Source organism: Malaclemys terrapin, chromosome 7 (assembly GCF_027887155.1).
Source record: "Malaclemys terrapin pileata isolate rMalTer1 chromosome 7, rMalTer1.hap1, whole genome shotgun sequence".
Lineage (NCBI taxonomy): Eukaryota > Metazoa > Chordata > Testudines > Emydidae > Malaclemys > Malaclemys terrapin.
The window spans coordinates 94,099,920-94,126,948 of NC_071511.1; the positions used below are offsets into that span (position 1 = coordinate 94,099,920).

The 27,029-nt window shown below is 44.1% G+C and overlaps 1 protein-coding gene across 1 annotated transcript; it reads right to left on the reverse strand.

Moving 5' to 3' along the window:
* Positions 1 to 17,397: 17,397 nt before the first annotated feature.
* CH25H (cholesterol 25-hydroxylase) lies at positions 17,398 to 18,746 on the reverse strand. Its single transcript, XM_054034621.1, has one exon. It carries the CDS (start codon positions 18,740 to 18,742, stop codon positions 17,915 to 17,917), a length of 828 nt encoding a protein of 275 aa, XP_053890596.1. The 5' UTR covers positions 18,743 to 18,746; the 3' UTR covers positions 17,398 to 17,914.
* Positions 18,747 to 27,029: the final 8,283 nt, after the last annotated feature.

Genomic DNA, 27,029 nt, shown 5'->3' on the forward strand with positions numbered 1-27,029 from the left:
ACTTTCTCAATTTCACAAATGGAGTGTGAGATGGTCAAAATAAAAACACAGCTCTTTAGTGAGCTGGAAAGATCTTTATTGACTACAGTGGGCCTTGGATCAGGCCCTACATTAGTGGTTGGTTAACCTTCACAAGGAAAGTTTGGTTGTTTGCTCCTGGAACTTCCCTAGCAGCATTTCTTTCTTGGGAAGAGTTGGTTTACCTGTGTCAAGAGCATAGGCGCCAACTCCGTGGGTGCTCTGGGGCTGGAGCACCCACGGAAAAAAGCTGGTGGGTGCTCAGCACCCACTGGCAGCTTCCCGCCCCCCCTGCTCCAGCTTACCTCTGCCTCCTCCGCGAGTGCGCTGCTGCGTCCAACTTCTCCCGCCTCCCTCCCAGCGCTTGCGCCACAAAACAGCTGATTCACGGGGCAGGGAGGGAGGGGGAGGAGGGGCAACGCAGCGCACTGGGGGAAGAGGCAGGGCCAGGGCGGGGCGGAGTTAGGGTGGGGACTTTGGGGTGGGGTTTGAATGGGGGTGGGGCCAGGGGCAGGGGGGCATGGGCACCCACCGGTGCCGGAGAAAGTTGGCGCCTATGGTCAAGATCCTGGGTGAAAGTAGGCAGGACTAGTAGCAGGAGCTTGGGATCCGAGCCAGTGGTCAGAGCCAGTATCAGGGTCAAGAGTCAAGCTGAGGGTTAAGCCAGAGTCAGAGTCAGGAGTGAAGCAGAGGGCCAAAGCCAGAGATGAAGTCAGGAATCAGGCTGAGGGTCAATACCAGGTATCAGGGCCCGAGTTGGGGTTGCAGAGGTCAATTGGGAGTCAGAATCCAAGTCAGAGCCTAGGTCAGTACCAGGAGTTCAGAAGCAGGGCAGTCATGACAGCTAATTAGGGATCCATATTGTTTCCTAGACACTTCCTAGTATGCCCCATGGGCTTATTTAGGATCAAGGAGCCAATCAGGGATTGCTAAGACCGTTGCCAGTCAGACCCCTCAAGGCAGACCTTCCTGTGGTGTAAAACCTTTGTGGATTGCAGGGAGTAGTCAGGTTTACAGCTGCAGACGGGTGGCACAGGGGAGGTCATTGCCTTGTATTCCTGCAGGCCCAGGTTCAAAGCCTTACAATCTGCACCATTCATATTAGCTATTAATTGTTTTTCATGAATTGATTTATTTTTTGATTTGGTTTGATTCTTCTCTATAAAACTATAGTTCACAAAATCCACATGATATTCATAACAGCTGTGACATAGCTAAATCTACGGAGTTTTTCATAAAGTAAATTAGAAGATTTACTTTTACACAGAACCTCTATCCCAGAAATCTTAGGCTCTGCCACTTCAAGTTTAAAGTCCATGAAAACATATGTAATCAATTTTAGAAATGTTAAAAGCTTTATATGGTGTTTTAATACCAGTTCTTGAACCTATGCCAAAAGAGTTGCTCATCTAACAAGCATCGGGTGAAAGCAGCCTCTTTGTTACAGCTGGGAGTATTTGCTAAACTTTAGTACTTAATTACTGACTATCATACTGCGCAGACTCCAAAATTGTTAAAGATTTGGGGTAACATTTTTCAAAAGCACCTAAGTGACTTAGGAGCCTGTCTCATTGAAAGTCAGTGGAATTTAGGCCCTTAAGGGTATGTTTACGCTGCAATTAAAAACTCGCAGCTGGCCTGTGCCAGCTGACTCAGGTTGTGGGGCTCAGGATAAGGGACTGTTTAATTGCTGTGTAGATATTTGGGGTCAGACTGGAGCCTCGGCTCTAGGACCCTGTGAGATGAGAGGGTCCCAGAGCTCGGGCTGCAACCCAAACCCGAACATCTACACCACAATTAAATAGCCCCTTAGCCTGAATCCTGTGAGCCCAAGTCAGCTGGCACAGGCCAGCCGTGGGTGTATAACTGCAGTTTAGACATCCCTTAGTGACTAAGTCAGTTTTGAAAATGGGATTTAGGCTCCTAAGTTTCTAAGGCACTTTTTAAATTAGAACTTAGGCACATTTGGAAAATGTTAACCTTTGTCCATATCTGATTTTCTACCATAGCTTTATAAAAGTTTCAAAATAATAATTAAAATAATAATAATTAATAATCCTCCCAAGAAGTAGAAACAAAACAAGAAAACCCCTCAAGCGTAAAACCTTCAAAAAAGCAGGCTTTGAAATTTCAGTTGTAAATTTGAATGGGTATATATTTGTACATGCATTTTTTGCAGTGTTAAGAATTTGCATATGCAAAAACTCAGTTGTGAATGTAAATCAGTAACATAGCCATCTGACTAGCTGTTCTGTAGGAGCAAACAGTGTGCATATACAAGTGAGATTTTGCATGTGCAAAGTTGAAAAGCATATGTGCAATAAAGTGTACACATACTCAACATTGTGCTGGCAATTTTAGAGGCTAAGTTGAGGCCCTCTCCCCTTTGAAAATTTTACCAACAGGATTTAAACTAGTGTCTAAGCACTAGTGGTGGAATCAGACTCCAATTTTAAAGTGTTGTTATTTCTATGTTGCATTTACTATTCTGATAGTAGATTTGCAGAGATGGGCCTAAGCAGCAAATTTCAGATTTTGAACTCCCAAAGTGCAGATGTGTTCAGATCAAGCCTTTGGCCCAGTATAGAGGTGGGACCAAGTCATTAAATTTGGTACTGGATTGAGTTTAGCACTGTTATGAAGACATGGAAATTGACCATATCCTAAATAACAAATGCTTGGGCTTAATAGGACCACATTAAATGTGCTTCATACTGGTTCTAAAAATATTAAAAGACTCTGCTGGCCTTCTATGTCACAAAGTAACAGGTGGATAACTACAGTAGATATAGTTATATCTCCATAGTATATCTATACCGCCAATAAAACCTCTGTTAACACTATTTGACAGAATAATTCAACCCACTCTGCTCTACAGGAGTGAGGTGTAGGTCCAAACTCCAACAACAACTACCACCACCACCACCACCATTAGGGTAACCATATTTGAACATTCAAAAAAGAGGACACTCCACGGAGGGTGTCAGCCCCGTCCACAGTCTACCCCTGCTCCTCCCATGCTCCACCCCCACTCTGCCCCAGGTCGAGTTGCCCCCTTCCCGCTTGGCCCCGCCACTGCACCCCTCCTTACCCCCTGGCCCGCCGCTGGCTTGCTGCGTCCCTCCTCAGTCCCCCACCCACCACTCGCCTCCTCACACCTGCCACTCACCTCCTCACTCCCCTGCCAGAAACCCCTATGCCCGCCCAAAGAACCCCTGCCTGCCGCTGGTTAACTGCTTTTTGCCTCCTCAGCCCCGCACACCCACCCACCGCTGGCTGCCTCGCCGCTCACCTCTTCAACCCCCGCTGCCCGCTGCTGGCCTTCTCACACTTCCCCCCCCCCGCTCACCTACTCACCCCTCACCTACTCAACCCCCGCTGCTCACTGCTTGCCTCTTCACCCCATCCTGCTCGCCTACTCACCCCTCGTGCTGCAGGTCCCTCTGGATCCTAGGATCAGGGGCAGCCAAGGGGTCTCCACATGCTGTGCCCGCCACAAGCGCAAGCTCTGTGGCTCCCATTCGCTGGGGAAAGTGCCAACGGGAGCTGATGAAGTTGCGGAGCGGGGCTTGCAGGCGCTGGCAGCACACAGAGAGCCCTCTGCCCCCTTCCCCCGACCTGATCCAACCCTAAGAGCCAGAGGGACCTGCCAGGGGGTGAAGTGGGGGGTCCTGGCAGTGCTTACCTGGGGTGGCTCCCGGGAAGCATTTGGCAGGTCCCTCTGGCTCCTAGGGTCGGGTCAGGTTGGGGGCAGAGGTAGGGTGACCAGATGTCCCGATTTTATAGGGACAGTCCCGATATTTAGGGCTTTGTCTTATGTAGGCACCTATTACCCCCCACCCCAGTCCCAATTTTTCACACTTGGTATCTGGCCACTCTAGGCAGAAGGCTCTCTGCCTGCTGTTGGCACCTGCAAGCCCTGCTCCCGCAGCTCTGATTGGGCAGGAGGGAGCCAGTGCAGCACACGGAGACCCCCTCCACCTCTGTGCCTAGGGGCTGCCCACACTGCAGTCTCCTGCTGGCGGGCGGGCATCGGGAGCTGCCCCAGGAAGTGCCACCAACCCTGGGACTTTGGACTTAGAGTTACTATATGTCTGTATTTTCCCAGACGTTTTTAGATATTTAAAAATTCCTCCCGGACGGTGATTTAAGAACTAAAAAGCCGGACATGTCCGGGAAAATATGGATGTATGGTAACCCTAATCAACATACCCCAGAGAAACCCTAAAGTGCTGCAGCCAAATATCACAGGAACTCTAGCAACAATGCTTACAGTGCAGAACGGGGTCAATTCCCCCTCCTAAAAAAGAACAAGAAATGTTTGCTCCTATCTCAACAATAGGATCAAATACTCCCTTTACCACAAAATCACGGAGGATTAAAAAGTAAATGCTAACGAAATCATGATCCACTCCTGTAGATCACCACTTCCAGACCTCAACAATAGTGTAACTCCCAATTAGCCTCTCCCAAAGCTGAAAAACAGTCAGAACACTTAAATATTGTTTGTGTTGCGGTAGCACCACAAGGAATTTCAGACAGGAGGGAGGGACCTCTTCTAGTAGGCACTTTACAACCAAATAACACAGAGAGTCCCTCCAATCTAACATTTAAAACTTGTCTACACTGGCACGTTACAGCGCTGCAACTTTCTTGCTCGGAAGTGTGAAAAAACACCCCCCTGAGTGCTGCAAGTTGCAGTGCTGTAACGTGCCAGTATAGACAGTGCATCAGCGCCGGGAGCTACGCCCCTTGTGGGGGTGGGTTTTTTATAGCTCTCCAGCGCTGTGCCACGCCTACAAAAGCCACGTTAATGTTGCCAGTGAAGATGTGCCCTTAGACAATATACAACAGTAGAGCAGGTTGAAAAATGCAGAAACATTTTTTGTAAAAATGTTGAATTTTTGAAAAACATTGGCCACTCTAAAGATGACAAAAATGGTGGTGGGGGGGAGGGGCGCGTCTGTGTTAGAGAAAGAGGGAAAATGAGTGTTTGAGTGGACTCTCCACTCTCTCCCTTTTCTACTTTTATGGTGAGGGGTGTCAAAGGAACAAAAAAATGAAATGTTGTCAGCTTTGGAAAACTGAAATGAAATGAAAATATCAATTTGAAATTAAACGCATTTTCATTTCAATTCTTTCATCAAAATTTGAAGTTTCTAAAAAAGTCAAAATGAAACTGTGTTTGCAAAGGATTTTTATTTTGATGAAACTGTGGTTTTTATTTTAAAAAATTCATCAGCTTTACCTTTTCCCAGCTCACTGACAAACAGAAGGAGCTTGAAAATACAAATCCAGTTAATGCAACATGATTTCACATGTACAGATACTCTGTAACTGGCTAAGTTTTGTTCAATACAACACATGCTGTATTTTCAGCGTCAGTCACTCCTTCCTTGATCCGGAACTTCTGCCCAAACTTGAGATATTTCCTGAGGTCCTTATATGGAATGTGGAAGTTGAAGAAAAAATTCATAGACTAGAATGTGTGTATATACTGCCCCGGGAAGTGCCATCAACCCCAGGACTTTGGACTTAGAGTTACTATACGTCTGTATTTTCCCAGACGTTTTTAGAAGAATTCTCAGCATGTGACAGAAAGGTCTTTTTGGGGGAAGTCTTCAGAGACAAAGGCAGTGAAATGTGTTTATGGAAATTGGATTTCCTGCATACGTAGCTAGATGCAGAAGTCTGAAGCTTGTCACACATCTAATTTTGGCTTAATAAAATGAATACTTCCTCCACTTTTTTTATTTTAATTGTAGGGAAGGTGATTCACACAGATGACATAACAAGCAGGCATTAAGGGGACAATGTAGATGCCATCGGTTGAGCAGGATTCTGACAAATTCTCTTCAGTCAGAATTCTGACTGAAACCCAGTTTAGGAGCCTTAAAATGCAAAGGCAGTAAAACAAGTGGACACTTTGTACGTACATTGTGGTCTTAGATACCACATGATACGTCCGCATTTTTATTCAACTTCCACATTCCATGTAAGGATCTCAGGAAATATCTCAAATTTGGGAAGAAGTTCCGGATCAAGGAAGTAGTGACTGACGCTGAAAATACAGCATGTGTTGTATTGAACAAAAATTACCCAGGTGCAGAGTTTCTGTACATGTGAAATCGTGTTGCATTAATTGGATTTGTGTTTTATAAGTGAAAATAAACAGCTTCTTCTGTTAGTCAGAGGTGGGAAAATGTAGACCTAAGCCAATTTTCTTTAAATAAAAATGCAGTTTCATCCAAATCAAAATATTTTGTAAACAATTCCATTTAAGAAGCTTCCATTTTGATAAAAAAATTCAAATGAAAATACTTGCTTAATTTCAAATTGACATTTCATTTCAGTTTTCAAAAGCTGACCACATTTAATATTTTATTTTTTGTTCCTTTTCCCACCTCTCCCTCCCCTCCTACTTTTTTCTCTTTGTAAAAGAGAATAAAAATAGAAGAGGCAGAGAGAGTGGAAGGGGGAGGAAGTTTTCTTCATTTCCCCCCTGCACTCCTCCACACATTTTCTCCCTTTTTAATTTTCTTCCACCTTTTCCAGTGACTTCCACCATATATCATCAAAGTCATCAATATTTTTCTGGTTTCAGAGTAACAGCCGAGTTAGTCTGTATCCGCAAAAAGAAGAACAGGAGTACTTGTGGCACCTCAGAGACTAACAAATTTATTAGAGCATAAGCTTTCGTGGACTACAGCCCACTTCATCGGATGCATATAGAATGGAACATATATTGAGGAGATATATATACACACATACAGAGAGCATAAACAGGTGGGAGTTGTCTTACCAACTCTGAGAGGCCAATTAATTAAGAGAAAAAAAACTTTTGAAGTGATAATCAAGCTAGCCAAGTACAGACAGTTTGATAAGAAGTGTGAGAATACTTACAAGGGGAGATAGATTCAATGTTTGTAATGGCTCAGCCATTCCCAGTCCTTATTCAAACCGGAGTTGATTGTGTCTAGTTTGCATATCAATTCTAGCTCAGCAGTCTCTCTTTGGAGTCTGTTTTTGAAGTTTTTCTGTTGTAATATAGCCACCCGCAGGTCTGTCACTGAATGACCAGACAGGTTAAAGTGTTCTCCCACTGGTTTTTGAGTATTTTGATTCCTGATGTCAGATTTGTGTCCATTAATTCTTTTGCGTAGAGACTGTCCGGTTTGGCCAATGTACATGGCAGAGGGGCATTGCTCTATTTTTCTGCTAGCTGATCTTATGGTGCTGGGACAGTGACCCCAAGCTAGGCTATGCTAAATGTGAGGAGAGGCAAACCAAGACAAAAGGGATAATTTTAAATTTTTTGATCTCTATAAGGGAAACCCAAAATTGTACCAGAGCATAAATAATATAATAATAAACTGTACGTTACTAGCACATTAACCTTCACAAGCATGTACACACTACTCTTCCTTACTTTGTGCAGTTAACACCAAAGGCATCATTACTAACAAGAACAAAAGAAATTACTCAAGTTATCCATTATCGCTTCAGAGAAGATTCAACTCTTGGTCTCCTTGGTTGTAAGTCCAGCTCCATTCTTGCTATTCTATTCTTTGCTTCTGTTTGACTTGATTTAATCCTTAGATTCAATGTTCCTGTGGCTCTCTCTCTTTTCAGCAAGTTTCTCCACAAGCAGAGTTAAGAACATAAGAATTGCCATACTGGGTCAGACCAATGGTCCATCTAGCACAGTAACCAATCTTCCGACAGTGGCCAATGCCAGGTGCTTCAGAGGGAATGAACAGAGAACAGGCAATCAAGTGATCCATCCCCAGTCATCCACTCCCAGCTTCTAGCAAACAGAGGCTAAGAATACTCAGATCATAGTGTGAATACCTGCCCATCCTGACTAATAGCCATTGACAGACCAGGAACTTATCTTTTATTGAACCCTGTTATAGTTTTGGCCTTCTCAACATCCTCTGGCAAAGAGTTCCACAAGTTGACTGTACATTGTGTGAAGAAGTACATCCTTTTGTTTGTTTTAAACCTACTGCCTATTCATTTAATTTGGTGACCCCTAGTTGTTGTGTTATGTGAAGGAGTAAATAACACTTCCTTATTTACTTTCTCCACACCAGTCAAGATTTTATAAACCTCTATCATATTCTGTTAGTCGTCTCTTTCCAAACTGAACAGTCCCAGTCTTTTTAATCCCTCATCATATGGAAGCTGTTCCATACCCCTAATTATTTTTGTTGCCCTCTCTGTACCTTTTCCAATTCCAATATATCATATTGAAATGGGGCGAGCAGATCTGAACTCAAAATGTGGGCATACCCTGGATTTATAAAGAGGCATTATGATATTTTCTGTCTTATTATCTATTCCTTTCCTAATGGTTCCTAACATTCTGTTAATTTCTTCACCTTGTAATCCCCACTTGACCATTAGGCACTTTAGAACTGTATTGCATCAACAGATGTTCACACAGTCATTTTCTCTGTTTATTTACTGTAGGTTGTTGGCAGTTGGACTTTTAATTTACTCTTTTCAGGATCTATTTTAATCTAACACAGCTTTTCAATCAATTCCCTTTTTCATCAATTATATTTCTTTTCAGTTGTTTTTTTCCCTTGATCAGGGCCGGCTCCAGGTACCAGCATTCCAAGCAGGTGCTTGGGGCGGCAATCTGCAAGAGGCAGCAGTCCGTGTGTTTTTGCCGCCCCCCCCACACACACACACAAGCAGCGCGCCGAATTGCCGCCGCCTCCAGCTGAAGACAGAAGCTGCCACTGAATTGCTGCCGCCGTGGAAACGCGTGTGCCACCCTAACAGCACACGGACTGACCCCGCTGTCCGCGGTGGCAATTCGGCATGTTGCTTGGGGCGGCAAAAACAGTAGAGCTGGCCCTCCCCTTGATATTCTATCTTCGGTACATCTGTAGATTTTATTTCCCTCTACTACTTCCCGTCTCCAATAGCGTCTGCTCACATGCCCGGTTCTATTTTTTTACTGCTTCTTTCCTCCTTTTCACTTCCCAGTCCCTCCTCTTATTCTCCTCTTCCTCTTTCATTTTTCACCTCAGCATTTACCTCAGCTCCGGTTCATCCACTAGTTCAGCATCTAAGTCCTTCTTCTCTCACAGCTTCTTCCAACTGCCTCTGCTGACATCTTCAGAGCCACTCGCTCAGCTTAAGCTACTCTCCCATTGGCTATTCCTTTCCCAGGACAGCATTCCATACTGCTCAATCACAGCCTCAGGTCCTAATAGCATCTCAATAACTCAAAACTACAGCAGGTGCTAGTGCTGGGGCCAGGGTTACTACACTAATAGTATACCTTCAGTATAAGGTATCATAAAATCTCTGAAATAAGTTGCATGAACTGAACTTTGAAAAGACTAAACCAGCAGACAAAGGGGGTGGCATCATACTTCACATCCATGATGCCTATGTTAATGAGGCCAACCAACAACTTTCCAACACCTCCTATTATAAAGAACTCAAAGAAGACCCCACATGCCAGTTCATCCAAGAATTTAAGGATGTCATCAAATCCTTCCTCAAACAACTCCAAGAAAAACTCTTCAACCTCATCCCCACAAGCCCACCCCAGGGACCTTCTACATGCTTCCCAAGATACACAAACAAGGAAACCCAGGCAGACCCATCATATTTGGCCATGGCACTCTTACTGAAGGAACAGCAGGACTCACAGAAGCCATCCTCAAACCACTCACCACACAAAGAGGCAGCTTTCTCCAGGACACAACCAACTTCCTCTAGAAAGTCCTCAACATTAACAACCTCCCTATATATCAGCATCCCTCAGAATGACTGCATTGCTCCCTGCCTCAAATATCTACAAGACAATGGACAGCACTCAGATATCCACTCCAAACACATCAGCAAAATCATCCAAATTACAAATTATGGGAACAGCCAGGATGGCTCCCCAGTATGCCAACCTCTTCATGTGCCATCTTGAGGAAGAATTTCTGGACAAAAGCACCATAAAACCAGTGATAAACCTGACAAACATCAATGATATATTCATCCTATGGACAGACAACCCAAACTCCTCAGATTTCCACCACAACTTCAACAACCAGCACCCATCCATCAAACTCTCTTTAGAACACTGCCGCACCAGCAACAACTTCCTAGATCAGCTTCAGCAATGGTACCCTACAGACAATTATACAGAAGAAACGCACAAATCACCAGCCTTACCTTCACAAATCTAAACATACTAAGAAATATGTTATCTACAGCCAGTCACTTAGATACCACAAAATATGCTCAGAGGAAAAAGTCTGGGATATACACCATAACACACTTAAAACCACTTTCACCAAACAAGGACACTCCACCAGAGAAGTAGATTGTATCATGGAATGGGCCACCCAAATACTCCAAGAGAACCTGCTTCAATACAGAAAAAAAAACCCACCAACTGCACACCCCTAATTGATACTTACCACTTCACACAGGAACCCATACAAGGTTTCGTTAAACAACTACAATCCATACTTGATGGGGACCACATCCTGAAAGAACTTTCCTGAACCCCTTGTTCTGGCATTCAAACAACACCCACACCTTGCCAAGCTCATCATCAGAAGCAAGGTGCCCACAGACCAGACCCCACCAACTCAAAGTGGCACCAGACCCTGCCATAACAACAGACGCAAAACTTGCAGAAATATCTCCATTGCTACGATACTCAACCTTCCCCCTTCACAACACACCTTTCAAGATGAATGCATCCTACGTCACTTGTTGTGATAGTGCACTAGATGAGGTCTGCATGTCTAAGTGTCCCAATAACAACTATGTGGGTGAAACCAACCAATCACTATGTTCTTGAATAAACTCACATAGAAAAATGCTAAAAAGGGTAAAACACCATATCACCTGTGGATTAATATTTTTCACAAAACAATCACTCTATATTTGACCTCTCAATCACCATCCTCAAAGGAAGCCTGCACAAAACCCTCAAAAGACAAGCCTAAGAGCTTAAATTCATAACTTTGCTAGACACTAAAAATCATGGTTTTAATAAAGACACTGGATTTATGGCTTATTACAATAATCTGTAACCACTAACCCATGTCCTATGACTGCAAAGATGTTAACTGGGCATTTCACCTTGAATGGTCTCTTGCAATATGTGTTTATTTATGCTAAACAATTTGTTCCATTTTGTAGTTAATAGTAAAAAGAACAGGCGTACTTGTGGCACCTTAGAGACTAACAAATTTATTAGAGCATAAGCTTTCGTGGACTACAGCCCACTTCTTCGGATGCATATATGTTAGTCTCTAAGGTGCCACAGGTACTCCTGTTCTTTTTGCGGATACAGACTAACACGGCTGCTACTCTGAAACCTGTAGTTAATAGTGACACTCTGAGTACTTTTCCCAGACCTGGAGATCTCCGTGTAGCTCAAAAGCATGTCTTTCACCAACAGAAGTAGGTCCAATAAAAGATATTACTTCTCCCACATTGTCTCTCTAATATGTATGCATCTATTTTTAGCAAACGTCTAGCTTTTACCCTGTTTATTCAGTGTCTTCATTTTTGTAAGTGTCCTGTGTTGGGACAGAGGAAGCATGCACAGATGTCTCCCATGCTGTCATAAGATAATTCAGAGTTCTAGGTTCTGACGCTAAGTGTTTATGGTCATTGTAGACTGGTATATCAACTAATAGATGCCTTAGTGTGGCTTTAGGCAAAGGAAGGTTGAATCCAAACTGCTATTTCTGCCTATGCTTTGTCTGTTTTTATTAATATAATAACAGGTGCATAGGAAACCAAAATGTAATCAGTCCTTGTGTCAAGGAAAACCCAGTGGAGATAAAAGGTAAACGTGCAACCAAATGGGGGCTCTGACTATATTTTTATTTATTTTAGTAAAAGGACACCTACCCAGATGGAATCTAGCCCTTGTTGCTGCCATTGGCATTTGGCAGAGGGGTTACTTAAGGAAAAGGAAAGCTGGCAAAAGCATTCACTTCTAGAAATGCAAGGTACTGCTTTTTAATTTGACACTGCAGGAATCTGTATTTCACTTGGGGCAAAAATACAACTTTAGTTTGTATTCTTACCCAATCTCAGAGACTGGGACTGGGCTTGATTAGTAGATGTAAGGCCTCCAAGAAATTCCAACAGCTGCTACAGGAAGTACTGTTGACTGTTCAGGATGTCAAGTATCAGAGGGGTAGCAGTGTTAGTCTGAATCTGTAAAAAGCAACAGAGGGTCCTGTGGCACCTTTAAGACTAACAGAAGTATTGGGAGCATAAGCTTTCATGGGTAAGACCTCACTTCTTCAGATGCAAGTAATGGAAATTTCCAGAGGCAGGTATAAATCAGTATGGAGATAATGAGGTTAGTTCAATCAGGGAGGGTGAGGTGCTCTGCTAGCAGTTGAGGTGTGAACACCAAGGGAGGAGAAACTGCTTCTGTAGTTGGATAGCCATTCACAGTCTTTGTTTAATCCTGATCTGATGGTGTCAAATTTGGGCAAATGAACTGGAGCTCAGCAGTTTCTCTTTGGAGTCTGGTCCTGAAGTTTTTTTGCTGTAAGATGGCTACCTTTACATCTGCTATTGTGTGGCCAGGGAGGTTGAAGTGTTCTCCTACAGGTTTTTGTATATTGCCATTCCTGATATCTGACTTGTGTCCATTTATCCTCTTGTGTAGTGACTGTCCAGTTTGGCCAATATACATAGCAGAGGGGCATTGCTGGCACATGATGGCATATTTAATATTGATGGACGTGCAGTTGAATGAGCCGGTGATGTTGTAGCTGATCTGGTTAGGTCCTGTGTTAAGTTTGCAAATGAATTGTAGTTCTGCAGTGTCTCTTTGAAGTCTGTTTTTGAAGTATTTTTTGTTGAAGAATGGCTACTTTTAAATCTGTTATTGAGTGTCCAGGGAGATTGAAGTGTTCTTCCACTGGCTTTTGTATGTTATCATTCCTGATGTCTGATTTGTGTCCATTTATCCTTTTACGTAGAGACTGTTTGGTTTGGGCAATGTACATGGCAGAGGGCATTGCTGGCACATGATGGCATATATCACATTAGTAGATGTGCGGATGAATGAGCCTCTGATGGTGTGGCTGTGTCCTTTGATGGTGTCACTAGAGTAGATATGGGGACAGAGAAGGCAACAGGGTTTGTTACAGGGATTGGTTCCTGGGTTAGTATTTCTGTGGTGTGGTGTGTAGTTGCTGGTGAGTATTTGCTTCAGGTTGTAAGCGAAGATTGGCCTGCCCCCCAAGGCTTGTGAGAGCAGCTCCAAGGCAGAGGGCAGGAGCAGCACGTGGCAGTGGCGGGAGGGACAGCTGTAATTGCTAGCCTGATGGGCAGCTGCTGCACAGGGAACTTAGGGAAGCGGGGAGCTGATGGGGGGCTGCTGGTCCACCCTGGTTCCAAGCCCCCACCAGCCAGCTGCAACGGGCTGCTCTTCCTGCAAGCAGTGGACAAAGCAGGCGGCTGCCAAACGACGTTAGAAGGGAGCATTGCACAACTTTAAGTGAGCATGTTCCCTAATTGATCAAAAACGTAACAATGAAACGACGTTAACCGGGATGACTTTAAATGAGGAGTTACTGTACTGTATTGAGGCCAATGGTAATTTTGACAGCAGAGGGGCCCTGGGTGAGACCAGTGAGAACGTTAAACTGATTGTTGTACTCTGCCACAAGTTAGTCATGTATCTCAAGCCCCTTCAGGGCAAGAAGAGTGTTCTATGTGTCAGATCTGCACAATAGTACAAAAGTTCTAGCCTTGCCAGCTCATGCAATACCATGCCTTATCCTGCCTCATGTTCCAGACCTGATTGCCTAATACTGGCTTCACAACAGTGTAATTTTGGAGGAAGTTCCATAAATGAGTAAGGGAGGAAACATAGGTTGGCTTTAAAAATAAAATGTGGAAGCTCTGAGATTTGGAATAGTGGAGATGGCTTAATAGACAGAGGCCCAGTGGGGTGTGAGAAATAACTATCCCATGGCCATCCTCTCCTCCGGTGGTAGCAGAAAGGCTTAGTGAAACCAACTCACTTAGCATTTGCCTAGAATACTTGGCCTAACACGCCTACTCTTGCAGCTCATTAATAGGATTGCTTTATAATCCCTGAAACCAAATGCCCCGCCCCACGCCCCACCTGCCTTCCCCCTCCATTGCTTGCTTTCTACCTCCACCCCCATCACTCACTCTTCCCCCAGGATTCACCTGCTGCCTGCAGAGCTGGGCTGGGAGGAGCTGATGTGGAGCCTGCCTGCCTGCCCAATTGGGGCACAGCAGGAGTCAGTCCCCAGAGCGAAGGGCTGGGGAAATCAGGGCCCAGTGGGGTGGCAGGGGGGTCCCTGGAGTGAGGGGCTGGGGTGGGGAAATCAGGGCCCAGCAGGCCGGGGGGGCAGACAGGATTCTCCCCTTGTCCCCCTCCAGACGACACCAGTACCTACTTTGGAGCCTGGTCCGGGAGCCAGCCAGTTCTCTTCGTCAGGCTTGGGGGCGGGAAGAGCAGCTGACCAGATGCTGCCAGGTTCCCTTTTTGACCAGACATTCCGCTCAAAAACCAGACACCTGGCAACCCTAACCAAGTGGGCAGGTGCCCAAAACACAGCACCTCCACTGGCAGAGTCCTCACTGTACTCTAGCATTAACTCAGTATCACTTCAAAGGGAGCACTTACTGTATTACCAGTCTCATTTCCTGTAGCATCCGTTCATAGGTTTTTGTTTTTATTTTTAAACAGAGATATTATCCAAATATTGGCTTGGCTTAACCTTGTTTAGCACGGCGATCTGACAAGATCACAACATCACATGTCCAGTATAATACCAAACTCCCATTGAAGACACTGATCATCACTAGAAGTTAAGCATTTGGCCATCTGAAGTCAGTGGACATTTTTCCTGAGTTTAAGAGTAGAGCTTTGAGCCTTGGATTACTTCAAAGCTAATATATTGGTTAAAGAGAAATCAGAGTTTGTAATTTCTCTCTCATTTGCCATAAAAGAGAACACTTCCTTTCCTTGCACTGCACCCCACAATATTTAAGATTATTATAATCAGGCAGATTAGATGGGGCTTTATTTCTGCTTAGTCAGTGTACACATCAGCTGGTTATATTCTTTTAAAAAAATCTAAGCTTATTTAGTCCCCTTTAAAAACAAAATGTGGTTTTAGGTCGTTAACATCTTTTCAGGGTAACACAATTGTAAGGTTTCATAAATTTTTATATGGAGATATTTCATTAGTGAAACAATCACCCCAAACAGCTACTAAGAATGTCATATGGCTTCCCCCCAAGCCTTCTGCCCCTCCCCCAAATATTTCCAAAAGTGTGCTGCCACCTTTACCATACAACCTGACAGTCTCAAACAGCAACAAAGGTCTTTATTCCAGGTTGATCAGCCTCTTAAGAGTGAGTGATATTCTTCTGCTAAAGAAAGTTAAATACAAGTGCATTTTGGGATTACATGCAATATGTATACAGAATTGTCATCCTGCTCCATAAAATCATACCTTCACCTGCGTCTGTGTGGGGTTTACTAGAAATCCAATGCAGGAGCTTTTCAGGATTTGCAGTTAGAGGACCAATGCTGTACTACTTCACTAATGGAACACCCAGTGAAATCACTAGGGATTTTGCTGAGAGAGGAGCATGGGATCTGCCCCTAGACTTGTATGTTTACATTCTTCTATGAGCCTTTTATTTCTGGACTATCTTGACAACGTTATCAATAACTATGCTCTGTGACAGGGTCAGGCTAGACTGCTACAGGAGAGTGCCGGTGGGAAGGTATATTGGCCTCAGGATACACAGCGGTCCCTCTTCCCCTGGTAACTGAGCAGGGGTTACTCCAGGTTAATTAGGACACCTGGAGCCAATTAAGAACCTGCCAGAACAGGTTAAAAGACTTCCCCAGTCAGTCAAAGGTGCCATAGGTGTTGTGAGAGTGGAGGTGAGCTGAGCGGAAGCTGACAAGAACCCGGGAATAACCCCACCCTAAACAGGAGCTAAGGACTGTTCTAGGTCCAAAGATCTGGGAAAAAAAAAAAAAAAGGACCCTTCTAGAGGAGAGAGACTGAGCGGTGTGTTTGCTGTGGTGCTGTCATGCCCAGAATTGCTACCAGAGACTAGGGGTTCTCCCTCCCCTGGCAGGAGGGTTGGGAAGAACTCTGCCCAAGCAAAGTAGGGGCAATAAACCAAGGGACATGGGGAAGTAACCCAGGGAAGCTAGCAGCTTTTCCTGGGAACAGGCAGCGTGAGGCTGCTACTTGTAGGGTCCCTGGGTTAGGGCCCAGAGTAGAGGGTGGGATCGGGCCCTCCCACCCCCTTTTCCTCTCACTGGATGTCCATTGAGGAGGACAGAAGCCCCAGTGAAGTAGTGAGGGCCTAGCAGACCCAGAAACAGGAAGGCCACTTGGAGACAGAATTTCCCCACCAACTATAAACAGGGGGGGAATTCTGAGAGACTCGATCCTGCTCCACCGCTAGAAGGAAGCATGAGACCTACCAAGCTGGAGAAGAAGCCCTGTTACAGCTCTTACCAGCCTTAAAGCTTCTTGTTCTTAAACCAACGTCCTTCAAGATTCATGAAAATTAATGGAAAAATTCCTCGGTTTTGTGGGCATTCGAGTCAGATTCTTAGCCAGGTTTTTGCAAGTCAATAGCAAGTAATTTGGTTGGAGGACAACTACAGGAATTTCAAGTCAGACTCTTATGAAGTGGTCATTCTACTTTCACTTATACCATAATGTAGTGCAAATTATTCAAAATCAACATCAATATGAGTGGAATTTAGCCCAGATTTTTAGACCTAATTCTACCTTTCTTTGTATCATCAAAACCTGAAAGTTATTAAATCCTCTTGATTAGTGCTTTATTTTGGAGGACAAGCAAACTGTCCTATTGTGATATTCAGCATATATATATATTTGTCTACATGAACCTAAATATTTTAATAAGAAAAGTCCTGCCTCTGAAATCTAAACAAACCCCAAACTGTGCTAGGGTGACCAGATGAGAGGAAGAAAATATCGGGACACTGGGAGCAAAAAAAAAAAAAAAAAAAAAAGTGATGCTGCAGGCAGCGAGAGAAAAACAAAAAACTGCTGGCGGAGCGAAATATCAGGACAAATACCGAAAAATGAGAATGGTCCCAACCTAAACTGTGCAGACAGAATCAGAGAGTGAGGTACTAGCTTTTCCTGGACCAACTTCTGTGGGTGAGAGAGACAAGCTTTCAAGCTCTTCAACAGGACATTGTACCAAGAGAAGATATTACCTTGGCCCTTCTTCTCTCTCTAATATCCTCGGACCAACAACAATACTGCATATAGACAGAATCATACACTTTCTGAGGACCAAATATAAGGAAGCAAAACACAGTTTTAAACAAATATGAAGATTTATTTCCACTTAAAAAAATAAAAAAGAATATACTGGGGTATGCAATATAAAGATCCAAATTATTGCAAAGAAAAACAGAATCAGATTAGACATTTAACGCCATCCAGAAGCAACCTTTTTTAAAATAAGATCGTTTCTTGGAATTCTTAATGCACACTATGTGTGTTGTTTCTATTCATATCACAAGTCCTCCTAGAACATCAAGAAAATATTTCTCTGTACATATAAAACACAGTAACACAATATGCTTTATAAAAGCTAGCATGTTCAAAGGAAAGAAGGCAGCGAGTGTCTCAATACTTTCCTTATAATGTGACATTGTTTCCAAACAAGTAGTAACAGACATTACATATGCAATTCCATAAATATATATACAAACATTAAATTAGATTTGTTATAAATGTTTTCACATAATATATATATATTTCTGTGGCTCTGAAAAAAAATATACTCTTAATTTATTTGCTTTACAAAATTAGGTAGGTAACAGACGAATTCCCTGTTATTGTTGTGAACGTGCGTGAGCAAGTGTTCCAAATAGTCTGTCCCAGTGGGTGAAGTAAGGAGCATAGTTACATTTGAACTTCAGGTGATGGAGATCATGATGCGGAGCTCCTCCATACAAGCCAAATGGCATCAGTCTGTTTGTTGACCATGGAAGTTCATAGCCTGAATGATCCTCCACTGACAGCCAGATATTAACAAGGAAGAAAATCATTTCTGTCAAAGGATGGCACTTCAGCAACACTGGATTTATGGCAGCAAAAAATCCCAGTGAAAGTAACTCCCAAACACTTGAGTACTGTGTGGTAAGAGCAAACGTAGATACATGCTTATGATGAACCTTGTGAAAAGTCTTGTAGAGCCAAGGCACCTTATGATGAAGCAAATGCCACAGAAAATACTGGAAATCAAAGAGAAGCAGGCAAACCGTTACATCCAGCAGGACCCTCGGCAGGTCTGGAGCCATTACTGGTAAATCCACTGGTCTCCAGTACCAATGAGCAACTGTCACTGGGAAGATAAAGACAGCGTGATGATAGACACACTGAACCATACACGGTACCATCATTCCCAGAGTTGGATAACTCAGAGGCTGGATTTTGTATTTTCTCACGGCTGGTACTTTAGTGCTTAAGAAGTCCAGTGCAATGTAAGGAAGACAGAAAGTCAGGTAAGCTGTAAACGAAAACAGCACTGGAAAGTAAGGGGACTTGAGTAATTGCTCCTTTGCTTTGACAAAGTCCCAGAGGAGCTGCAGAGTGCCTGGGTCTAGCCTCTTCTCCATCCCGTAACTGAGGAGCACACTGTGGTGCACGCTGCAGTTCATGTTGCTGCTGTCTGAGGCTGCTGTGATTGTGCTGCTTTTGTAAGACTTTACCCCACCCACTTAGTGACATCACACACAGCATGGTCACAAGCACTCCAGAAGGAAATCACTCTCGCTCCAAAAACAACAAAGTGCACTACTGCGTCAGAGCTGGTAGATGCGTCTCATCTATACTGGAGACTAATTTAGGAAATTGATGTATAGTTACAGGACCAGGCAATCATTAATATACTAAAACCCCCTCACTGTATTATATGAATGGTAACTAGAAACAAACGAGTGTGCTATCCCTGAACAATAGAAACAGGAGAAAAGGTTGGAGTAGGATTTTCTGTGCCACTTCACCCCAGACAGTTTAAAGAGCTGTCATTTTACCATTTTGTAAATCATAGCAGTGGCAGCTCTGGCTCAACGCCCATAGCTACACATTAATCAGGTCAAAATGTTGTATTTTTTCTATAATTCATACTGAAAGATTTACCTGAATTTAAACCCCACATATGAACCCCAAACTCTTTTGAGGTGAGAAGGGTAGAAATTGGAACCCAGGTCCACACATATTTTGCAAACAGCCCGGATTCCTCTCTGTAAACAGTCCTTACACACGCCCCTGCCAAGTGTACAACCATGTGCTTTATTTACCATATTCTATACAAGTGCTTGTCCCTATCAACATAAGGCTTTTACCTTCTGCCCAGACACAGGGCTTGGTTTCCTTGGCCTTTCCTTCCAACCTTCCCTACCCTACCCTCCTCTCTTTTCACTGTCCTCTGCTGACAAGCTGAATCACTTTAACTGGTTAATCACCTGTTGCTCATTCAATTATCTCATCAATTTGTGCCATGTGGGGATGCTTAAAAAGTGCATAAAGCGGTGAGTCTGGCTTAGGCTACTCACTCCTAATCTCCATAATGGGCACAATCAACCCCCCCAAATCAGGCTGTGGAGCTGAATTTGTGCCTTTGGCCCAAATCGGTCTAGTTCACAGCACATATTCAGGTTGTGATCCTGCACCCACTAAAGGAAGTGACATTGACTTAAGCTGGGTGCAAAATTGGGCCCTTGGTAATTTTATTTTATTTAAATACATCATTCCTCACATCAAACTGAGGTGTTTTTGTCAGCCCACATCAAATAGTACAACATTAACGCACACTAGGGAACTTTTAGTACGCACCAGCAGGGTCCACATGGGCCAGTTAGCACACAACACTTTAGTGCACACTAGAATTTACACCCCTCTGGTGCAGACTAACGCACCACATGGACAAGCCCCAAGGTTTCTGTGTCAGTGTAAAACAAACTGAAAAGCATTTCAGTTACTGAGCACACTACTGAAATAAGTACTTTCATAGCCTCTTTGTATTTAACTCGTCATTATACACCGAGATTTTCACTCAGTTCATGATGCCGCCAAAGCTTCCATATGCTACAGGATTGCAAATTGGTACTTCACAAAAATCAGAGGGTCTTGCTTTAGAGATTAGGTTGAACAACCCATATATTGGAATGAGGTCCTGCAGATGAATCCCACAGAATGCACATGAGTGCATGACTCCAAAACCCTCTCCCAGTCCCAGCTGCCAGGGGTGAGGCTCACAATGTGGAGCTCCTCTGCACAAGTCTAACAGCTTGATGAAGGAAATTCAGACCCTGAAAGATCCACCATCAAGAACAAAATGTTAACAATGAAGAACATTCTGTATTTGTTTTCCCAGAATATTTTGATAGGGACCCAAGATCAGCACTCAGAGCAGGGGGGAGGGGGTCAAATTCCATCCTACTGTCCACAGTTATGGGGATAGAGGATAGATCAGAGGGCAGGTCCCAATGCACATTAAGTCCCTTATCGGAAAAGGGAGTTGGGGAGAAGGGTAGACAAGCTCTGTAGGACAGCAGCTGGAGAGGAGAGTCATTCAAGCCTTGCCTAAGCTACAGATATTACTGCAAAGGAGGTAAAAGCTTCCCTGTCTCTTATTTTGGAACATGCCACTAAGCATGATACAAAAAGGAAAGATAACTTGGGTCCTTACATAAAGACTCACCTCCAAGAAGCTGTGTGAAACAAGTTGTATAATCCCTGTGGTTGAGGTCTGTAAAAACAGCATGTGCTAATAGCTAATTGGTTTGTTCTGAGGTTGTTCAGAAAGCCCCTTTAAGATAACAGGAACTAGATGCAGAGTATTATTTATGAGTGCATCTGCACCACCTTGTGGCCAAAACCAGATTTCAAATGGCTTTATCAATGACATAAGATTAAGTGGTTTTAAGATATAAGCTTGTATCAGAGAGACTTAGTTATAATGGCTATTTTGGAAGTAAAGATTTGCTTTATGCTGTCATCAGTGTATAATAATAATAAAAAAAAAAAAAAACCACACACACACACACACACACACACATTGATGTAACTTTGATCACAATCCAAGATTTACTTAGTCCTTCAATTCAGTAATAGCAAAATTGTTTGTGCTGTCTATGGCTGAAATTAACATAACTTTAATATCAGAAAAATATTTATGTTTTGCAAGGTGCTGAGTATAGGACATACCTTTTTTATTTCTATTTAAAAAAAAAAAAAAAAAAAAAAAAGAACCACCCTCCTACATGCCTTCAGAGGACCAGGAGAAGAAGATAAATCCAAATTCATCTTGCAGACAGCTTCACTGAAAGCTTTAGCCCACAATTCTAATCAGAAACTTTTTGGCCCAAATGTTTTAAAATGTGTAGACAAAACACACATCCTTTTGTATACACAAAACACTTGATGTGTGCACACATTGGAGTCTGAAAATACTGGGCTTATGCATATGCTTCACATGTTGCACGTCTTTTTAAAAAATGTAGACCTGTGTGTCGATTGATTGATTAACTGTGTCTCTAGTCTCTTACTTTCTTGATACTGATCACCTCATTAGAGTATAAGCCTAACTCAGACCTAACTCTGAACTTAAAAGTTTTACCAGTATGACTATTTCAGTTGTGGGAGGGGGAGGAGTTGACCTTTAGTAAAACAGGTACACTGATACAAGCCCTAATGTGAATGCACTTATACCAGTTGAGTTAATCTCCTGCACATACTGGAATCACCTTTATACAGATATTACTGCATCCACATTAGGAGGGGTTGTACCACTTCACCTATACTAGCATAGCTGAAATGGCACAACTTTCTACTGTCTTCAAGTCCACAATAGAAGGAATACTGTGTTCCCTTTGTTCCCATACTGATGCATTTTTATGCAGTTCCAAGTTGTTTTATACCCCCAACCCTCAAGTGTCATAATATTATACAAGTAGTATATGAAAAAAAACCCTTCCATTTCCAGTGGAAAGTTTCTTGCAACATCAGAAATTCTTTGTAGAGGAAACTCATTTAAAGCGTCAAACATGGTAAGACGACACTGATGGACATATCAGGACACTCTTTATGGATGCCATTAACACAACTTCCGCTGCAAGTGATAATGTGAACCCTACCTGGAAAGTGAAAAGGAGGGCGACCCAGAGAAACATCATGCAGAACAACAGAGAAAAGAGAAATCCATCAACATGACACTCAGAAGCCTGAACATATCAGCACAAGACAGAAATAAATGGTGGAAACTGGTGGATGCCCTATGCACCTCAGGGTACAGGATGCTAAAGAAAGAAAAGTGTAATAAGCCAGCAGATGGCAGCTATGAGAATCAACAGTTGGGAGGAGCATCATCTTGGCAGGAATGTGAGCAGTGGGCGGGGGGGGGGGGGGGGGAGGGCCTTGGTGGAAGGAGGAAGGACGGTGTTGTTCTGGCTGGGAGTGTGTGTGAACCCAAGGAACAGGACTGTGATGGACACTGCAAGACTGGGGCTGGCAGTGAACATCACGCCCGCCAATGGGGGAGGGAGGACAAAGGGGGCAACTGCCAGCCACCACCACTGCAGCGGCAGCCAGGAGCCCCTGGCCCTTTTAAATCGTCTGGGCAGGCCACAGGGCTCCTAGGCGCACACGACCGCTCTAAACCGTGTGGGCTGGCGCAGTCGGTCCCAGAAGTAATGGCATCCTTTTTGTCACTTCCACCCCAAGTCCCGCTCCCCGCCCCTCGGGACAGCCCTTGGGCCCGGAATTGCTATCCATGGGCCTGGTGAACACTTTGGACTTAGGCTCGCATGTGTCCTGAGGGAAGGTGAAGGCTGAGTAGTCGAGGAGTCATGTACCCCACCAGGATGCAGGTCCAAACTAAGTAGCAACTGAACCATGCATCTTAAAAGGCTAATGCATCTCATCTTTATGTGCACCACCGGTGGGATTAGAAGCATCAGGTGACGGGTAAAGATTTTGACACCTCCAGAAGTGGAGAAAGGAATTATGCCATTGGGATTTTTTTTTCTTTTACTATTTCACTGTTGCTGTCGAATTCTCTTAAGTCCCCCATACTCTTTCAGTCTGTTGCTCTGAACCCATTTCCGTGCCTAATAGTCTTTTATATAAATGGTTTTAGAACTCGTGTGTGTGCAATTAGGTTTTGTGTTGGGGCTTCAGGCTCCACGTAAGCAATGGGGATCTCTGCACAACCCAAAGAGGAATAGGTGCAGGCATGTGCTACCTTAGGACAGGAGTTCCCAAACATTTGCTTTATCTAAAGGGGCAATAAAAGTAGTGATCCACCGTAGAGGAATTGCCAGGGTGTTACCAGGGGGCTTGTCTCCGATCTGCAGAGGGCTCCCCAGAGCAAGCTAACCCTTGGAAGGACACTGTCACAACCCAATGGCCCCCTCCCTCAGGTCCCCTGTGAAGGCAGATCAGCATTGCATGTTGCTAACGTGGTTGCAAGCATCACAAGGCATTTCGGTGGAGGGTCAAAGGTGTGGGTGTGGAGTGAAGGATTCCTTTGCAGGTTGCAAGAGGCCAAAAGGGGAAAGAAGGAAGAGAGCAGAGAACGGATTAACTCGACACTTTAGCTAGCTCAGTCCGAAGATAAGATGTTGACTCCCGCCAGCTCAAGGCCGCAGCACACATCTGACTCTTGGATGCCTGCCAAGAAAGACTGGGGCCTGGATTCCACCCCGACCAGCTGTGAGAAAGGAGGATTCAGGTGAACAGACTTGCAGGGGATTGCAATACTGGCAAGAGGGTGAAGGCCAGCGAGGGGGAAAAACAGTCTCATGTCTATGAAGCCGGTATGTTTTGGGAACGCTGAGGAAGCCACAGAAAGCCAGTTTGGAGTGGTACAAAAAGCAAGGAGGACAGAGGTCCCTGAACAAGATGCCAACAAAAGAACCCAGGACTTAAAAACCCTCCTGAGAGCCAAAGCAAATTGGAGATCAACAGCGGACCCTGGACGACCCATGCACAGGACAAGAACTCCCGTCCACCCTTCCCCTTCTTACGTTACACCCAGGCTTAGCCAGCCTCGGGTCATGCGTGTGTGAGTATGAAAGTGGGTTAGGGCTGGGGTACTAACACTTTTTTCCTCCCTCTGAGTGACGTGGGAGCATTCCCAGCAGTCCGCTGTTATTTTATTATTTTATTACTAAGGCTTTAAAATTTAGTCACTTGGTGTGCTCCTCCATCTCCTCCCCTAAAGAGCCTGAAGCCTCAGACTGATCACCTGACACCCCTGGCAGATTGGTAACATAAATCTGTCACAACATGGATACAGCCTTCTGCTCAAGGATGGATAACACAAGCAGTAATTCTTCAAAAAACAAAATAATATTTATTTAGAAGAAATGAGTAGTTACAGTGGATCTAATAAAGCAAGAAAGAATACATAAAACCTAGTCAAACATAACAGAATTACATTTGAAGAGTCATATAATAAAGCAGCAAAACAAAATAAAAAAACATCACAGAATACAGACTATATAGCAGTTACACTGTAATAAGCATATACAGACCCTGCATGCACAAAGGCCTTAGTGTTAATGTTATAATCTAATACTATTATTTAATGTAGTATGAATGACCTTTACACTCACGTAAAAGAGACTATTACAATGTTACAGATTTAATTAAATCATTTGCTTAACACTAACATCCTGTGAGCGGTGATCAGCTAGGTGGGGTGGATCTCACTCAGACACAGGCATCTAGCTCTATTGACAGGCATGCCCAATCATTCATTTTTACTAGAGACAAAAATCACACTTACTTCTACTTTTCATAAAGCCCTCTGATACCGTCTATAAAGGTCTTTCTGCTCTGTCACAAAAGGAAGGCGATACTGTCAGGTTGCTGTTGGGGCTGCAATGACGGTTGGAACTATTATGGCCATCTTCCTGAGGCTGTCTCAGAAGCCTTGGTTTCTGCTGCCTTAGAGGCTTCCATAGCTACTGTGTTCTAAAGCTACTGCCCTCGACAAGATTCTACTGCTGCTGCTTTCTGGAATCTTCTTAAGATACCGTTACAGTTGTCTCAGCTGCTGTTCTTGCTGCTTCTTGAGGCTTCTGATCTTCACAAAACCCCATGACTAAGCCTGCTGACTGTCAGACTTATATACTGGTTGCTCTCTCAAGGGCTGCTCATTAATGTAATGTATTAGCCTGGCACAGCCAATCAGCTTCCTGAAATTAGCATATTTCTAGATCCTTCCTATTACATCATACCTACTTTTAGATAGCTAAGCTCTTCCCTTTGATGCCATCTTGGGTAGAGCTCCTCCCTCTGATCTATTTTTAGATAGCAAAGCTCTTCTCTATGAATTGCTGGAACTTTCCATACCCTAACCCTGTGTCTTTCATAGAGGATTATTGCATCTGCCATTTTGGATTTCTAACTTTAAACTATCTCTAATTACTATTTATCTAAAGCCTTCATCTTAAAACTAACTGCTGTTTTATGCAACTCAAAGTGTCCTGATACTGATACTTAATTGTATCAATAGGGAGAGGTGAAATTTCTACAATATTTAAACCTCTTTTTGTCAGTTTTTCTTTGCCGGTCTCTATCAAGGTGCTGCAAGGTTTTTCAAAACAGCTAAAAGCAAAATCTCATTACAACAAGACCAGACTAGAAGGAGTGTCAAAAATTACACAGAAAATGTAATGATGCCTTTTCAGCCATCAGGAAACTGCCTAAGGTGCTATTTGAGCTATCTCCAGAGCTGAATGGACAATATTTTGTGGTACACTACAACTGGCTGAAGCCCTCTGTGAATTCCCAGTGCACGGACACTGAACCCTGGGTAACCACCCAATCTCAGCTGAGATACTCACAGGGGTCCTGTATTATAGTCTCCCCCAGTTCCAACACACAACCCCTAAACCCTGTTCCTTGGTCAGAAAGCCCACCATGACCCTGGCCCAACAAAGATGGGGATAGTGAGCGTGAGTAACTGCTTGATGTGGCATCAGGGAGGGCTCAGCAGGAGAGCATTCCCGTGACTCACACCTGGCTCCAACCCTAAGGGCAGATCACAGCTTAAAGACTTTGAAAAAGCTGCAGCAGGATGCAGGGATGCATCCTTTTAAGGGGGGGGGGTGAGGGGATGGGAATAATGTAAGCCAGCAGATGGCACCTAAGGGCATTCAGACAAGTCCTGGAGGAACAACAGCCTAGAGGGGCAAGAAGCTGGAGGATTTCAGGACAGTTGAGAGCAGCTGAGGGTGGGTGTACCATGTTAGCAGGATTGTATGCATGGGTAGGAATCGGTGAAGAGGAATACGGACTATGTTGCCCTGGATGATGGCGTGTGTAAACCCAGGAAAAAGGACTGTGATGGGCACTGCTAGATTGGGGCTGGTGATAAACATTTTGGCCATAGGTTTCCTGAGGGAAGGTGAAGGTTGAGTAGCTGAGGAGCAGAGCGCCCCACCAGGCCACAGGTCCAAAATGAGGAGCCACCTCACCAGGCTAGCATATCTCAATACTATGTGCACCACTGGTGGGATTAGAGGCCTCAGGTGGGGAGGTTTTGGGCACCTCTGGAGATGGGTGACGGGACTGTGCTATTGTTTCACTATTGCTGTTAAATTCCTTTAAGTCCCACATCCCCTTTTGGCCCACTGATCTGTACCCTTTCCCTTGCCTAGTATTCTTTTATATAAATCATCTCTGAACTCCTGTATGAGCTTGTAGTGGGGTGGTCACTTGCCCCTGGCCTGAAAGGGTTAAAAGCCAGTCCTTGGAGAGGCCTGGGGCTGGGAGCCTTAGGCTGGGCTGATTGGGAGGTAGCCTCAGCTGTGGCCATGCCCCAGACCCATAAATCAAGATGATAATTGTCCCTGCTGGGATAAGCTGGCCCTATAAAAGCCAGGAGCAGCTACACACTGTCTCTCTGGCTGTAGAGAGAGATGGGCCTGGCTG